The sequence below is a fragment of the Pimephales promelas genome, chromosome 11 (genome assembly GCF_988280905.1).
Source record: "Pimephales promelas chromosome 11, fPimPro1.hap1.1, whole genome shotgun sequence".
In the NCBI taxonomy this organism is placed as follows: Eukaryota; Metazoa; Chordata; class Actinopteri; order Cypriniformes; family Leuciscidae; genus Pimephales; species Pimephales promelas.
Genome location: NC_142779.1, coordinates 16540977 through 16555723, shown reverse-complemented (window position 1 = coordinate 16555723; position 14747 = coordinate 16540977). Strand labels below are relative to the sequence as shown.

General features: G+C 36.3%; 3 protein-coding genes across 3 annotated transcripts; 2 read left to right on the top strand and 1 right to left on the bottom strand.

Moving 5' to 3' along the window:
* Window positions 1-1412: 1412 nt before the first annotated feature.
* On the bottom strand, window positions 1413-3486 carry eif4ebp2 (eukaryotic translation initiation factor 4E binding protein 2). The gene is made up of 3 exons (XM_039671786.2): window positions 3196-3486; window positions 2213-2389; window positions 1413-2015 (listed from the first exon to the last, which is right to left on the bottom strand). The coding sequence occupies exons 1-3, from the start codon at window positions 3326-3328 to the stop codon at window positions 1984-1986; spliced, it is 342 nt and encodes a 113-aa protein (XP_039527720.1). The 5' UTR covers window positions 3329-3486; the 3' UTR covers window positions 1413-1983.
* A 401-nt stretch (window positions 3487-3887) lies between these two features.
* ppa1b (inorganic pyrophosphatase 1b) lies at window positions 3888-9352 on the top strand. Its single transcript, XM_039671787.2, has 11 exons — window positions 3888-3980; window positions 5286-5350; window positions 5727-5780; window positions 7249-7368; window positions 7614-7700; window positions 7830-7956; window positions 8042-8169; window positions 8264-8349; window positions 8581-8656; window positions 8807-8846; window positions 9005-9352. The coding sequence occupies exons 1-11, from the start codon at window positions 3920-3922 to the stop codon at window positions 9034-9036; spliced, it is 876 nt and encodes a 291-aa protein (XP_039527721.2). The 5' UTR covers window positions 3888-3919; the 3' UTR covers window positions 9037-9352.
* Window positions 9353-9907: 555 nt separating this feature from the next.
* On the top strand, window positions 9908-14185 carry sar1ab (secretion associated, Ras related GTPase 1Ab). Its single transcript, XM_039671788.2, has 7 exons — window positions 9908-10029; window positions 10778-10851; window positions 10972-11091; window positions 12538-12603; window positions 12750-12853; window positions 13630-13761; window positions 13882-14185. Exons 2-7 carry the CDS (start codon window positions 10794-10796, stop codon window positions 13996-13998), a joined length of 597 nt encoding a protein of 198 aa, XP_039527722.1. The 5' UTR covers window positions 9908-10029; window positions 10778-10793; the 3' UTR covers window positions 13999-14185.
* Window positions 14186-14747: the final 562 nt, after the last annotated feature.

Genomic DNA, 14747 nt, shown 5'->3' with positions numbered 1-14747 from the left:
AATCACTACTTGAATGTGACTTTCACAAAACAATGATTTAAACCGTAAAAACTGCATCAAATTGTCAAGGATTTCAACAATATTGAATACATGATAGAAAGTTTAACTGTTTGCGACTGAACAAAGTGGAACCTAAACTACATTTCTTTTTTAACCAATCCGTATTACAAACATTACACTGCCGTATGTGCAAATATTCCCTTCTCTGTAAGAAAGTAAATGGTAACAAACATGTTTCCAAAAATATAAATGTTTTCTAGTAAAACATAGCAATATCTTTATCGTATCTTCAACTTGAAAGTCGGAAAGAAATTAAACAAAGGAACTGATCCTGTTTTAAGGTATGAAAGAGAACTGTATTTGACACAGTTGGTCAGCTTAGTAAAGTAAGGCATGGATACAGAAGCTAAGCACAAAAGACAAAAGAAAAAAAAACATTTGTGCTTCAGAGAATGACTAGAGCACAGAAAGAGACAATTGAAGTCATGAGAATAAGTCTTATCCTCTTTAAGTCACTTTGTTTAGATAATCTCTTCGCTTAATTCTCTTTCAATACAAATCAAACCTATTTGGCATCCTCCCAAAAAACAACATAGATTTAATGATGTGACATGTGAACTAAAGACCAAGAAGCAGACCAAAAGAACATGCATAGAAGAGCATTGGAAAGATTCAATTCAAGTTTTCAAGATATTTGATCTGAATCAATATGTCTGGTCACTACAAAACTATCCCCCTTTTGAAGAATCACATTGTGTGGATGTGAGACAGACAATAGTAAAATGACCAAAACAACACTTCAGTGCTTTCCTACCTTTGATTTGATTATCAAGGTTTGTAAGGATTGAGGATTGTAGTAATCGGAAAGTGACAGCAGATGTCACGGCTGATATTAATGTTAAAAATTCATCGAGCGATTTCTCCCATTAAATGAGCCATAAGATGATGTGTACTTGTTAGGTACATAAAGCAGGTGCTTCCTGAGACCAGCTCTCTTTTTGTCATCATTTCATAAAGTGTATTAAACCCTTGATCCAGTCCAACAGTACTGCATATTGTCTACCTTTTATTAGCTGATGTTGACGCTTCAAGTATCTCGGCATGCAAAGGTACCATACCATTAGCAGGACAAATCTAAACGGAAACATTCTCTCTGAAATAAAGTAACAATTTGGTCTTTCAAAATTGTGATCAGATGTTATTTACCTTAAGGAAATTTGAAGAATTTGCTCAAGGTCATTTTGGGGTAGGTCTAAATAAGATTTGAAAATCGGTATACATTTGTTTGGCATCATAATCGTAAAAATTAAATGAGTGATTAAGGACTGTGGTTTCAATGTTTTTTTTTTTTTTTTACAATTCTATAAAACTATAGTTTTGAGCTGAACAAATATCTGAAAAACAGTTCAATGTTTTAACTGATATAAAAGACATTTTTTAATCAAAATTATGATGATAATCCTGCTGTCCCTTTAAAATTAAAATGGTAACTGTAACCAGTAACGTTTTTGGATGGAAAAAAAATATATATATTACATTTGGTAGGACATGAACTTGCAGATAACTGCATTTCCTGGCTTCAAATCAGTGAACAAAGTAGACTGCATTAAGGGTATCAACTGGAACAGTGTACTCTGAACTATCAGCAGTGAATCTCTGATGGCTGATTTGCTTATGAGTCCATTACAGTAAATTGGTAATATATCCGGTCACTTACAATAAAGAATTTTTCCTTTGCTCTGTGACTTAAGCAAGTACAGCTGATGGCAGCCCTGAAACCTAAACAAAAAGAGCTCATCAGGCTAACAGGTTAACTTTCAGGGCTCCACAGGGCAAACTTAAGTCATTTATCCCCATGATTATGCAGCACCCAGCAGCTAGAGAGAGCTAAAGGAGAGGGCTCACAACATTGGTTTCTACAAGCCAAGCCACTGGCACACAGGTACCAGGTAATAAATCGTTCTTCACGTTGGTTCCTCTTCTTTAGATGTCCATCTCAAACTGAGCATCTTCAGCTGCAACATAAAAGCAAAAAAAACCTCATGTGCATCATGCATGACCACTAGTAAAGTAAAAGAGAATGGTGTGAGTAAACACTATAGTCTAAACCTCCAACCAGATACATTACTGTTTGTGTATATTAGATGAGCGAGCACAAAGCAGGGAGGTCCCAGTGGAAACAGTTCCAGTTCAGTCAGTTTTAAAGACAAACCTTGCGCTGGTTTGGCATCATGGTTGTTGATGTTGTTAGCTTCATTCCTCTTGAGTTCATTGAGGATGTTCTTGCCCGTCACTCCTGGGATAACCGGCAGGTGCGCTGGTGGGGTCTGGGCGATGGGCGAGTTACGCCGGTCTAATAGGAACTTACGGTCATAGATTATTCGGGTTCCTGCATGGTCACAACAAACAAACTGTTATAATCAAGTTTTATAGCATAACTACCAGCCAGGCACAACAATCCTAAAGAAATATGACATCTTTCCTTTTTGTGTTACTCAGAAGTCAGTCATATAGGAATGAAAACATGAAGGTGAATATAAACGATGATCATATCCCTGAAAAGGGCGAGATAGACAATAATGACACATTGTCGTGCCTTTGAAATCACAAAGATGATGATTCATGTGAATAATTTAGTATGAGTGATTACAAAAAATAAGAATTTTGTCCTTGGAGCATAATTCAAATCAGATGCACGACGATATTTTTGTGATCAAAAGCAATCAAGATTACACTTGGTAGGGTATATACTGCTGTATGTAACGCTCTCTGTATGAATTTAGTGGAATGCATTTCTTTGTTCTGTCCATCAGTCAATGCGGACCAATCAGGTTGATCAGAGCGAAGCACAGGCGGCGCTGTTTTTGTTTTGAACTACATGTCTGTGCCTCAAAAGTCCAGTCAGTTGCCTTCCTAGGCAACATCTTTGGCCCTCGCTGTTTTAAAAGTCTTAACATTTTGAGCTTTCCCAGGCTGTCTACATGCAAAATAACTCAACTTTCCTACGAGCCTCAAAATTACTGTCTAAGCAGCAGGCAGAGAACAGAACGTTCTGAGTCACAGCTTTTTATGTGGTTACTGCTTCCTGGCCAATGCAGGCCACCCTCTAACATTTGACTGTCTCCATGTAAACAACAATGGCTGCAGATAGCAGCCGGCCGGGACATAAAGCACACGTCTCAGGCGGGTTATTACCTCCAGGGGTGGTGGAGAATAAAGTGCCTCCAGGAGTGGTGCAATAGTCGTGAGGTAGCTGCGTTGAGTCGTTGATCAGCACCGTCCTGGTCGGGATGGTCCTGCTCTCGCTAAACTGACGACTGGACGACATTGCACTTGCTTCGGGTGCTAATCAGAGTCGAGCGATACGTTTTCCCGATACAAGGTAAAAAACCTCGGGCCCTTTCCCCTCGTTTCTTATCGCTTTCCCAAGTCTTTCTTCACGTTCAGCTCGTCCTCCCAGCCGTCAGCACCGTCCCCTCCCTCCGCCAGGCAGGAAGCGAAGAGCGCTGGAAGGATATGACGTCAAGGGAGAATTACGTCGCTTGAACGCCAACGGCAAAATATAAATATAAAAAAGAATACAGATCGGGAGATCACTTTGCTGACCACCTAAACCAGGTGAACATCAACTTGAACAGGTTGTGGAACAAAGCAACAAAACATCTGCACGGCTGTTTTAGGTGAAAATATACAAAACTGTCTTTGAACACATTAAACGTTACTTTGTTACAAATGTGATATTTGAATTTGTTTACAATGTCTTTTTTTTTAGCACTGATCATCATTATCTATTATATAAAGATCGTATGCGCAATTCAGCTTCTGCGCATGTGCGGTTTCCCTAAGCTTGAGCTACCTCTAAGAGTGTCCTCTTTTTTAACACACAGCCTACTGGACGCAACACACAATAGCGCACAATATGAGTTTCTCCGTTGAAGAAAGAGGAAACCCAAACACCTTGAACTATAGGCTCTATTTTAGTAAGTATGAATTATGTTCTTGAAGGATTGATGATGAGTTTGTACGGTCTGGGAGGTTCATTGAATTTTGATGAAAGGGGTTGGGCCGCAAGTCCCACGTGTCGCTTTTCCTCGCGTCATTTATGACCTAAACTGATGAATTTACGATATTAAATTGATATTCAGCCCAAAAACTTTATTTTAATGGCTAATTAGTTGTGGGTTTCCTTAAAGTTCTTCTTGGTTCAAATGAACCAAACCTGTTGTACCGGACCGGTTACATAGTAAAAACTGAAAGTACCAAATGGACGACAATGTTGTATTGTTACCTAACGTTATGATTATTAACAATAAAAGTAACCATTTAATCGCCAACCATTTAAAATGTGTAAATGAAGGACGGGCAAATACAGGGTCGCTCATTGCATCATATTGTCGCAGTAACGTTATATAATTTTTTTGTCTTGTTATTTTGTCTGCTCTGTTTAAAATGACCTCAGATAAATGAAATATGAATTATATTAACTAGATATACTGAACGAGTCTCTTCAAAAAAATGTTTATTTTAGTTGCCAACCGTGCATTACACGTCTCACCCTTATCAGCAGCATGACATCATCATCTCTCTCTTGACAATTAACATGATTGACAGATTATATGCACAATGGGGAAAACTATTAACGTCATTATCATTAACATCAACACAATGAATTTACTAATTTAAGTTTCAAAGTCAACCCCATATGACTTTAGAATACCCAGTTCAGAATATCTGAGCTTCTTTCTTTCATGCAATTAAGAACAGTGGTGTGATAAATTCTCTGTTTTCAGTTCTTTCTTGATGTTCTGACTTGTCTTGTTTAAAAATGCATAAAACAAACTAATTTAATAAAGTTTGAAGCCTGGGGTTTTGTATAAATATTAAAGCTTTGTACAAATATTTTTCTAAATGATCACACAGGCATATTCATTTTTAATGGATACGTACCCAAAAGGTACTGCATAACTGTACCTATATCTGTTTAAAGTACGTCTATTTCACTGTACCTTTATAATTCTAGCTTGACAGCTGTGGTCACTTTTGTGTGAGTTGAAAAAGTGACTCTTTAAAAAGATTTCAACTCATTGCATGTTATGATAGACATTGGGGCGAATAAGAGCTAGGTTATAGATTTTTTATTTTATTTAATTGTGCCTTAATATGGAAAACTGTTGCTCTGCAAGGTTTTAAGTGATCTGATGTACAAGTAATTGAAGCACACAACTACTTTTGAAATTTTTATGTGTATAGAAATATTATGTTACAAATATAACTTTTTTTAACAGAGAATTCAGATGGCAAGTATATTTCACCATTCCATGACATACCCATGTGTGCAGATGAAGCTCAGGTACAGAATTTTAATGTCTTCCTAGTTTCTCTTGTCAGGGTTACATAACCGCATAACCGTGTTGATAACCGCCTCTCTTGTGGGAGCCCTTTGGAAGTGTATGGTCATTTCACAATCCAGCACAGCACAGTGTATATCAGCTCTTTATCGGGTGAAGGGACTTAGTCTGTGAGAGGAATGATCTTAACCCTTTGTCATTTAAAATCGTTCAATACTTTGAACTGTTCTGATATCTTATGTGTGTCAAACTTTGATTAATCATTCTAATGGCTTTACAGTTTTTTGTATTCTTTTTATAAATATGACTTTTAATATGAATTTTTACTTCCTGAATTTTTTTTTCTTATTAATTGTTTTTATTTTATTTACTCTGTAGAACATTTTCCACATGGTTGTTGAAGTACCAAGATGGACAAATGCAAAAATGGAGGTATGAGCAACAGTAACAGTACAAAACCACACAACTTGCAATATAAAACTAGCTTGTGTTTCCCCATACTGCCTAGCCGCAGTTTGTTATATCTATGGATCCGATTCAGCCTTATGGCCGTTTCACACTGCAAACATGAGCGGCACTAACTTACATCGTCACTGCAGCTGCAGACACGCGAGAGTATTCACACTGGAAGTGTTTGTACAGTGTCATAGCAGCGGCACCAAAACTACATATATAAGCGAGCAATTCTTTACAAAGACAACTATACATTTCTTTTTAGAAGTTGGTCAGTTATAACATTGATAGTTTTGAAAGTTTGTAATGGGGAGGTGTACAACATTCATATAATTGTTAGACAACAAAACAACCCAGAAAACCATTAGACAAACAGTAAAATAAATGGATATAGCGACCCCATAGATTTCAACGGAGAAAGTTAGAGCCCATTAGAAGCACTCACTTCCTGATAGCCAAGCGTACTGTGCAGGCTCAAACTGAGCTTGATGACATAGATCTGGCGTGAGCAACCGTTCTGACCTTCTAGTAGCTGTGCCAAGCCAAACCTGAATTGAAATCTAAAACACATCTGTTGTTGAAATATTTTGTCCTGTTGCTTTTATGAACTCTCTATCTATGGGCTTCTGCCTAGACTTATGCCTCAATGTCCACCCGTTTGCCTAACAGACCGTAAAAGATTGCCTATGAGTTTCTCATTCTGTTTATATGGTAATTTTTCAACTGTGTGACGGAGAGTCGATTCGTTTTGATGCAATCGTTTGCCTATTTTTACAAAAACGCCTTCTACAGGGCCTTAACGTAAGATACAAAGTAATGGAGCCTTTTATCCATTGTCGTATTTCTGATAAGAAATAAATAAGTTATTCACTGTCAAATGTGACGCCAAAATGAATGGGAGTCAATGGAATGCTAACAGCCAGTGATAGTCAGCTACTCCCAAGCGAAGCTTCAGTTTCCGATGGATGGATTACCCCCTTGTTAGATACATGCCATCGTGTACACATTAATCTCTGACCCATCGTCGTCTTCCTCATCTAATTTCTGTCACTCTACATACGTCATCTGGTATAATTGAAACGATTGGCTATGAGCATTTGATAGACATTCTTAGCACCCAATAAACGGTTCTAGGCATTCGTAAACCACGCCTCAAATACGAGAAAATCCACATGTGGTTCTCAGACCCAAGTCGGTCTGACATTAGCCAAGCTTATATAACACAATAAAACAATAGAATAGAGGACTTTGCAACAGGCCTCATATATTGTAAGGCCATATATTTACACACCTAAAACATTAATGAATACATTTACAAAGATTAAGTGGTATTGAAAAGAAAACACTTTATCCTACATTTGTGGTGTATTACATTCAGACAAAATCATCAACCAGTTGGTGTCTGCATGAATAATACTGCAAGTCAACATTATGCTTTACTTTTCAGATTGCTACAAAAGACGCTCTGAACCCCATAAAGCAAGATGTGAAGAAGGGCAATTTGCGCTATGTGGCCAATGTTTTCCCACACAAAGGGTATATTTGGAATTATGGAGCAATCCCTCAAGTAAGCCTTTTAAATCTGCACTGATCATGCATTAAATAGACCTTTTATTTTTAATATTTTCTGCATCATTACTCCCATCTTCAGGGTCACATGATCCTTCCAAAATCATTCTAATATATTGATTTGGTGCTCAAGAAACATTTCTTATTATTATCAATGTTAAAAACAGTTGTGCTGTGGAAACCATGATACACTTTTTACAATGGTAGATTTTACAACAACTTTCTTTAAATATTTTTTGACAGACTTGGGAAGACCCCGGGCACAAAGACAATGACACAGGTTGTTGTGGTGACAATGACCCGATCGATGTCTGTGAAATTGGTAGCAAGGTATTGATATTGGTGTTTGTCATTTGAAGTATTGCATGGAATTAAGCCATATTTATAATGGAGCAAGTTGTCGTTGTGCAGTTCAAGTTGGATTAGATGAAAAAACTCCACAATTCTTGATCTTTTCAGGTGTGCAATCGTGGAGATGTTATCAAAGTGAAAGTCCTGGGTGTCTTAGCAATGATTGATGAAGGTGAAACTGACTGGAAAGTTATTGCAATCAACGTTGATGACCCTGAGGCAAAGGACTTGAACAGTAAATAACACTCATTGCTTTCCTGTTGACTCGGAAAAGAGAGGCAGATATGTGATTGTTTTCTTTCATCTGATGTGAAATATAGGCATTAGTGATGTGAGGAGACTCAAGCCAGGTTACCTCGAGGCCACAGTTGACTGGTTCAGGAGGTACAAGGTACCCGATGGGAAACCTGAAAACAAGTTTGCATTCAACGGAGAGTTCAAAGACAAGGTATGTTGCTCAGAAAAACGGCTGTACACAAGCTTTCATTTGTGATTGGTCATAAGCCTTTACAGCACTAAAAAATATGCTACATTTATTCCAGGACTTTGCCATTGAGACAATCAAAACCACCCATGGCTTCTGGAAGGCACTTATCTCACAACAAACCAATGCTGGAGAACTAAACTGGTAAGGAAATCTTTCTTTAGCAGTCTGCATTTGGTTGCTAATTTGCATTGTATTTTATTTTACCTCTGACTGTTTGCGCTTTCATTCACAATCACTACAGATAACCTATTAAGGTGTAGACATGGTTTCCAACTGAAATAAATAAATGTAATTTAAAAATAAAGAGAATTTTCTGTGGTTTGTATTCTTTTCACCTCAAGTCATTGTTTTTTTTTCTCTTTTACTGTGCAGCAAGAACACATGTGTCTCAGAGGGAGACAGTCCATTCTGCTGTTCGGCAGATGAAGCCAATGCAGTTGTTAATGGAGTATGAGCTATTTTTTTATTTGAATCCACAGGACTATTCACTATTTCATAAATTGTATATATTAGATGTATTACTTTTATAGTGGTGCCTTATGTCAAATAACGATTTACTAATGTGGTATTTGAAACAATTTTTTCTTTCTATCATTAGTCATGCCCATGTGGAGATGCCAGTCCAGTTCCATGCTCAGGTTTGAATTTTTTGTTGTTGATTTTTTTTTTTTTCAGTGACAAATCGGATCTCTTAAAATCTGTCATTTTGGTTATATAATGTATTATTACTGTTGTGTATCCATTCAATTTGAGTTTAGACATGCCATCATATATAAATTGCTGTTTTCTTTTTCAGTTGACAAGTGGTTCTACTATGCGAAGAACTAAAGAACAGAACACTGTAAATGGACCAGTCTGATCATGTTTAGAATTTGTATGTCAGTTTCAGTTTACTTTAGAATAATGGATGATGTTGAATGAAAGCATAAACACTTAACACCTTATTATCTTGATTCTGAATCTCAAATGAACAGTTGAAGGACCTGACCAAAGGCTTTTTAAGTTATGTTAATCTTGATAATGGTTAGATATTCTGTGTAACATAAACTAAAGTTAGAGATACTAAAGAGACTAAATAGTCTGGTCAAACTCAGGTACTGAATACTGTTGAACAAATGGTTAATAAACCTTTTCTCATATGACACTTCTGCTTCTTTGTTAATGGATTTTGTTCTGTATTAGATGCATTGCAATATTTAAATATAATTGTCATGAATAAGTGTGAGCTGATGTACAAGGATCCACAATGCCAGTGTGGGCAAAATGCTGGTATGTTAGAGCAGCTACATCCAAAACGCATCACTTTGAAAGGGATAGTTCACCCAAAAGTGAAACTTCTGTCAACTCACTCATATGCCAAATCCAATTATTCTGTGCTACAACAGATGTTAGTCAAAATATTAGGGGCTGACACAGCCTCAGTCATCATTCACTTTCATTCCAGATTTTCTTCCCCCCATACATTGATAGTCAATGGTGACTAGATATGCCAAACTTTTGTTTGTTATTTTAAAGTGTAATCATATTTCACATGCTTTTAGTATATTTGATCAATGCAATAGGGAGCATAGAGATCTTTTTTCTTTTTTTTACTGAAAAGTTCTTACCAACCCCAACCTTTTAAATGCAAACCTTAGCTGTCAGACGCCACAGCTGCAGCAGGTCACTCATAATTTAGCAAGCAGTGACAACGCATTAACCTACAATCGATCTGAGACCACCCTATGCAGCTACGCAGTTCCGGTTAAACGTCAAATTCGGGCTGGTGTTTAGCAGAAGAACACAGACCGGACTGACTGGTCTACAAGCGGACACTTTCAGGTACTGGCACGAATATTTCTCTAGTGGAACGCATGTCTTATGTGTTATTTACAAATGACGCAACATTACAAACGACGCGACTGTTAAAATATTGGTCACTGAATATTAATAGACAAATTTCAACACCAAAAGCCAGGTTTTAATATTTTACTTATAACGTCATTCTGAGCATGTTTACCTTCAAAATTCTCTGTTTTGCTCATTCAACCAGCATCTAACGTACCTAGCTGGCTGTTGTTTTCAGTGTTTCAAAGCGCTTCCACTGCTTTGACGAGTTTCTAGAAAACGCACGCTAAACATTTGGTCTGCTATACTGCGCTGGTTAGGGAACAATAATATTTGGTTGCATATGTATTTAACTTAAATAACAGCATTATTAATGTATAGAAATGGCTTGGAGTTGAGCGCTAGTTGCTGTCATTTGAGTGACAGCTATGTCTGTGTGCTATATCCATGGCGTCAAGTGACAAGGTCTCACAACTAGAAATAGTTTCTTGCTCATGTTGTGAGCAGTGTGAGGAATATTGATTATTAGCTATGAGGGGTTTTATGTCTCTTTTCTTAAATGCTTTCTTGAAGGCAAAATGTTAACTTTGGCCATTTTGTAACTACCGTTTGTTTTTCACATGGCTAGATTTAGGTAAAGAGCTTATTTGGAGTTAGCAGAGCCCATTGAAGAGTCTTGGATCTTGCAGTACTGGATTGGAATTTGGAACAAATCTCTCATTCTGTTGCTATTTCATTTCAGGGGGCAGGCCACGAAAATGTCTTTCATATTTGATTGGCTGTTCAGAGGATTCAACAGTGTGTTACAATTATTAGGTAAAGTATCAGCAGATATTGAAATACAGATGAGCACAAATCATCATGTAACTGTTTTGTTTTGTGTGTGTGTGTGTGTGTGTGTGTGTGTGTTGTTTTCATACTCATATTTCTTTGTAGGACTCTATAAAAAGTCGGGGAAATTAGTTTTTCTTGGATTAGACAATGCCGGAAAAACAACATTATTGCACATGCTTAAAGATGATCGACTTGGGCAGCATGTTCCAACTCTTCACCCTAGTAAGTAGGAAAGTGCCACATATTTTAATATTTTAATACGAGGTGTATATGGGCCATTCTACAGAATTGGAGTTTGAAACGTCTTGATTTTTTTTCACAAATATTGTATTTATGCAAATTGTATATCCAATGTACACATTTCTAATAATTGTGTAGTTAATATTTTAACTATATTTTTCCTCTCCCCAAATTTGTCACTACCGAAACACAATAATAAATACATTTAATAAGAAGGCTTAGGCTATATTGGCCTATTCATATTTTGTTTACATCTACCTTGTAAATATATATATATATATATATATATATATTAGCTAGCTATTAAAAAAAGTTTTCACAGGTAAATCAATAACAATTACAATTTTAACAATATTTCAAGTGTAATTTATAAGAATTGTTGTATTTTGAATCCAATCTTTCTTTGGAAAAGACATTAAGTTAATCACACTGTTTTCAAAACTAAGGATTCATTACACTAACACAAAAATAACATCTTAGTTGATTATTCAATATACTTTATTTTAGACAAAACATGCATGTTTCGGTCGTGACGGCACATTTTCGCTAGTGATGTTTTGGTAGCGGACACATCACCTCACAGAATTTTAACTTGCATACTAAAACATACTAAGACACTAATTATTTACATAACTGTACTATAATTTAGCTTATTTCCCCCAAATGATTGTGTTCCCTTTTGTCACTACCAAAACAATGATGACGTGTTTCGGTTATGACTGTTTTGGTAGTGACAATTTTAGGTACTTTTGAGCCTAACTCAAAGATGATAATCAGCACAAGATTACCACAGTTCTGAACAGTTGTACACACAAAATGTTATGGAATAACAACACCCAAAAAAGTTAGCTTAATTGCAGATACAATGGTGTTTGGTAATGACGTTCCTAAAGTTACACACAGATTTTCAGACTTTTGATCTAATTTCCCTCAAAAAAACCTATCTACAATGAAAGAGAGGTTATGAGAGAGAGGGACACAGGAACATTTCCTGATCAAAAATATAGCCTGTTTCGGTAGTGGCATGAAAATGCGGGACACATTTTTTTTTTTTACATAAAGTTTCACGATTTAAAAAAAAAAAAAAAAAAACATTTCAGTATTTTCACAAGTTAAAATTTAGGGAGAAGGGTTCAGGATAACCCCCTCCCAATTGAAAGTACCCAATAAATTATGATTTTATATATATTAAGCTTACTGATATTTTAAATATTTTTGTGGGATTCAGTGGATAATAGAAGGATCTTTGTAAACATCTAAATTTTTAATACTTAAATTCTTTTTAAATGTGTGTTTTGTTTGTGGGACAGCAGTTTACACCAATTCTGAGTGGAAAAAAAAAACAGGATTTCTTATTCTTACAATATGAATTCTACATGTGTTGGAGCAAACATTGTGCATCACTGTATCTTGTCCTATCTACTATAGCATCAGAGGAACTGTCTATTGCTGGGATGACTTTCACAACGTTTGACCTGGGTGGTCATGCTCAAGGTAAATATAGAATTAAATAATACATGATTAATAAATCTGGAGTTTAAATTAAAGAGTGGTATAGATAAAACAAAATAATATACATATATATTAGAAATTTTAACAGGACATAATGCAAATGGTTCTTGTCTATTCTTAATTCTCAGCAAGAAGAGTTTGGAAGAATTATCTTCCAGCAATAAATGGGATAGTGTATCTTGTTGACTGTGCTGACCACGAACGACTACTAGAAGCCAAAATTGAGTTAGATGTAAGTCTACCTTTCCTTTTTTATATATATATATATATATATAATCAAGGGTTTCGTTAAGACATGGTAGGCTTTGTTTACATTTAGGGTGTGTTTTGGTGGACCGGATCCCAAGCAGACTAGGGAGGCACATTCCTGTTTACACCTGGTGTTTTAATCCGTCTCTATGTTCTCTTTCCGTCCCTTCTGTCCTGATTCCTTTGAGGGAATGGTTTGTGAGCAGGTAAATGTATGGCCCTTTTCAGATCTTTCGATCTAATGGATGAAATAAGACCATGCAATTTACATATGAATGAGAAAGGATATGATGGAAAAATACACAGAAAGCAGAAGTAGCTGCAAGACCATGCCGAACATGTTAGAAATCAGGGATGGTGAGCGAACATTCTGCTTGGTACTTTTTTCAAATTGAATTGGGGTCTTCAGCCGATAAAGTTTAAATCCAGTCTGTTGCTATCGCACTTCCCATAATGTGTATCCATTGAATGTTTAACACATTCGACCACATGAGCGTTTACATTATGAAAGCAAACCGGTCTAATGCGTTTTCGACTACTTTTGGAAGTGCTCAAAACATTTTAGACCCCATTTACACTTTGATTTAGCGCCACTCACTTATCCGATCGACCAATACCAGGTGTAAACAGGGCCATTGTTACATATGAAAGTTGAAAAAGGAAGGTCACAGCACTGACTTCAATGCATTTATTTAAATGGATTCCCTATTCCCCGATCAAAACATATTTGAATAATAATGAATGCTCTTTATATCATAGGCCCTCTTAACCGATGAAACCATCTCCAATGTGCCAATCCTTATTTTGGGGAATAAAATTGACCGGCCAGAAGCAATTAGTGAGGATGGGCTGAGAGGAATGTTTGGTCTTTATGGACACACCACTGGAAAGGTAGGTCAATGATGGAATGTATTTAAAACATGATGTTGCACAGTTTATGTAATATTCAATCAAATGTTTAACGTTTTCTGAAGCAATACAAGGTCTTATTTTGTCTTTGTGTCCACACAGGGGAATACATCACTGAAAGAACTCAACCTGAGGCCAATGGAAGTCTTTATGTGCAGTGTGTTGAAGAGACAAGGATATGGTGAAGGTTTTCGATGGCTATCTCAGTATATTGATTAACATATTAAATGTGGTTATTAATTCATAACTCATGTATCCTTATTTAGAAATTGATTATTTATCTTGTAGTGAAACTAAGTAACCAGGGGTGTTATTCACAAATATTATCTGAGCCTATAGGTCAGATCAGTATCTGAGATATGCATTTAATAATAAGCTACAGTAGCAATTACTTACACTTTTATTTTTTAAAGACATAATGTATGCTGTTTACTTTTCTAAAAGGGTTAACAGCTGTGCTGGGTTATTTTAAGGATTGGCATCCTGTAACAAAACACATTTTTCACATGGTTGTCAGTTTTATACCCTGCCAAAAAGTTAAACATAACTGTACGTTTGAATCACTTCTAATCAGGCGAGTATTACTTGTGCTGTGAATTTCTGATGTCACGTTCAGTCGATGATACAGAAAATCAGTGTTTTTGTTTTCATGTTACATTACCTCAGTGCCTTAAATGCTGGTGGCTTTTCCTAGTGGTGTATTTCCCACCTGTTCAAAGGAAATACTTCTGAAGGTGTGGACTGCCAATGTATACATGCTTGCTTAAATTAGGCAGAGATTTACAATGACATGTTTATATAAAGGTTTGATTTGTATGTAGTATTTTGATACGTGCTTATGTATTACTCTTCATTTTCAGTGGTGTTTCCACATTAGCCTGTTTCAACACTAAACTACCTGAATAATTGTGCAATGAGTACTTTTTGACTGTCAGCTGTGATTTATTTGCAGTTATGGCATGAGAGTA